This window comes from Kryptolebias marmoratus, linkage group LG2, assembly GCF_001649575.2.
Source record: "Kryptolebias marmoratus isolate JLee-2015 linkage group LG2, ASM164957v2, whole genome shotgun sequence".
Classification (NCBI taxonomy): domain Eukaryota; kingdom Metazoa; phylum Chordata; class Actinopteri; order Cyprinodontiformes; family Rivulidae; genus Kryptolebias; species Kryptolebias marmoratus.
Window position 1 is genome coordinate 16650173 of NC_051431.1, and position 1970 is coordinate 16652142.

At 37.0% G+C, this 1970-nt stretch overlaps 1 protein-coding gene across 1 annotated transcript in view; it reads right to left on the bottom strand.

Annotated features, from left to right (window-relative positions):
* anapc15 (anaphase promoting complex subunit 15) overlaps positions 1 to 987 on the bottom strand; it is a 4223-nt gene extending 3236 nt beyond the window's left edge. The window contains exons 1-2 of the mRNA XM_017403924.1: positions 901 to 987; positions 490 to 630 (exon numbers count right to left, since the gene is read on the bottom strand). Coding sequence (XP_017259413.1) covers positions 490 to 609 — 120 coding nt within the window. The 5' untranslated portion in view covers positions 610 to 630; positions 901 to 987. The remainder of the gene's footprint in view (positions 1 to 489; positions 631 to 900) is intronic.
* Between the last annotated feature and the right edge of the window lie 983 nt (positions 988 to 1970).

Sequence of the window (1970 nt, forward strand, 5' to 3'; positions counted from 1 at the left end):
ATTTAGATTTAACATTTAGGATTTAGATTTATATTTAGCATGTAGCTGTAACAATTACATTTAACTAGCTAAACGTTGTAAAAAGTGACATCAGAAAATCCACACTACATTTTTAAACAGTGTTTGAAGCTAAATGTGACAAAATTTAGGCATGAATTTTGAGCACAAGCTCGTTTACAAACGGCGCCCCATAAGCTACTACCACACCAAATTTAGAATAATATCTGTAAAACTGACTGAGTTGTAGTCATCTCTTGTTGGCTAATGTCAATTACCTGTGGCTACCATCTTGAATTGAGTTTTAGATCTACAGCCAATGATTACTCTCTGAAAATATCATTAAAATTCGTCAACCAGTTCACGAGACATTTAGCTAACGCGACAGACAAACGAACACCAAAGCACAAAAACATGATCGCCCTTCGCCTTGCAGTGGTGGGCGATGACAACATGAGAGTTGAGCGTGAGGAAGCCACGGTGTTTGTTTACCCAGGTTTGGTGCTGCTGTTCCTGCTGCTGCAGCTCCGTCTCGTCCACACACGGTCGGTCCAGATTGAACCACAGCGACTCCGTGATCCGCGGGAGCAGAGAGGGAAACAGCGTGGACATGGCGACAGACCCACACACAACCTATGCCATCAAACACAGAGTAAGTGTAGGAGCAAATCAGCGAGCTAAAGCTTAAAATGTCTCCCTGACCCCGAAACATAAGTTAACCGTCGGCGTGAGCCTGACGACACAAAACAAAAATAGCAAACTTTTCGATATTGTACAATTTTAAGTATTTCTAAGCTCTCCAAAACATTATCTCCTCTCTAAGTAGTCTCTAAATAAAAGCTACTAAAATAAAAATCAAATAATAAAATGACACAGTCTTTATTTTATCTAAAAAGTTTGTACCTGTCACAGTCTCTTGCTGTAGCTTGAAAACAATTCAAATTTAACCGGAAGTAGGTTGTGCTTGTCCATAAAGAGTCCCCCTCAGAAGGTTCCGTTTGGGTAACGAGTAGTTGGGGTTAGTTATAAATTTGTGCGTTTAAAATGGGCTTATTACTGATTTAAAACATCATTTGTTTGCTTGTTTTTCATACAAAACAGTAAGGGTTTCTTTTCACCATTTATAAGTTTTGCAAGGATTTTTTATTCATCTGTAAACCTAAACTTTTTCATTATTACCAGTCTGTGCTTATTCTGTTAGAAGTATTTCTGAAACATTTTAGTTAAAAATCCCACTAATAAATCCCCCCTCACGTCAAATTAGTGCTTTGTGTTTATTTAAAAATAAATAAATAAATCACAAGACTACTAATTAATTAATGTGGAGAGTTGTTTGATAACTCTGATATTTCCCCCAAACTTCTGTAAATGTTCCTGAAAAAAAAAATCCACTCTCTTTCAATTTTAGGGTTTTACAGGTTTTACAAGACACAATAAAACATAAGCTGGGGTTTACCAGGTTTAAAAATGATTCAGTACTAACCTCAAGTATACAAAAACACATAAGAGATTCTTCTCACTAGAATTAAGCCAAAAGAAAAGTTCATACAGAACATGGATCTGACGGGGAACCGGTTCCTGAACTACCTTGACAGGAACAAAAGTTCCTTCAGACTCGGACACAGATGAAGATGATGAGGGGACAGCTGAGAGGTTGATGAAGAGGTGCTGCTGCTCCTGCTGTACTTTGATGAAAAACAAAATCCAGAGTTTTGTTCCATGAAGGACATCTGCCTGGTAGGAGACAAAGTCTGCCCGACTCTGCTTGTGTGAGGGAGACTCAAAATTTATTTTTCCCTTTAATTTTTTTGTTGTTTTTTTTTTTTTTTTTTTTTTTTTTTGTTTTTTTTTTGCACTTTTTTTTTTTTTTTTTTTTTTTCTCTTTTTTTTCTTACTTTTTCTCGCTCCCTCAGATATGAGCACAAGTTCTTATCTCTGAAGTCTGATCAGCACCTTCCAGGTGGAAATCCCAG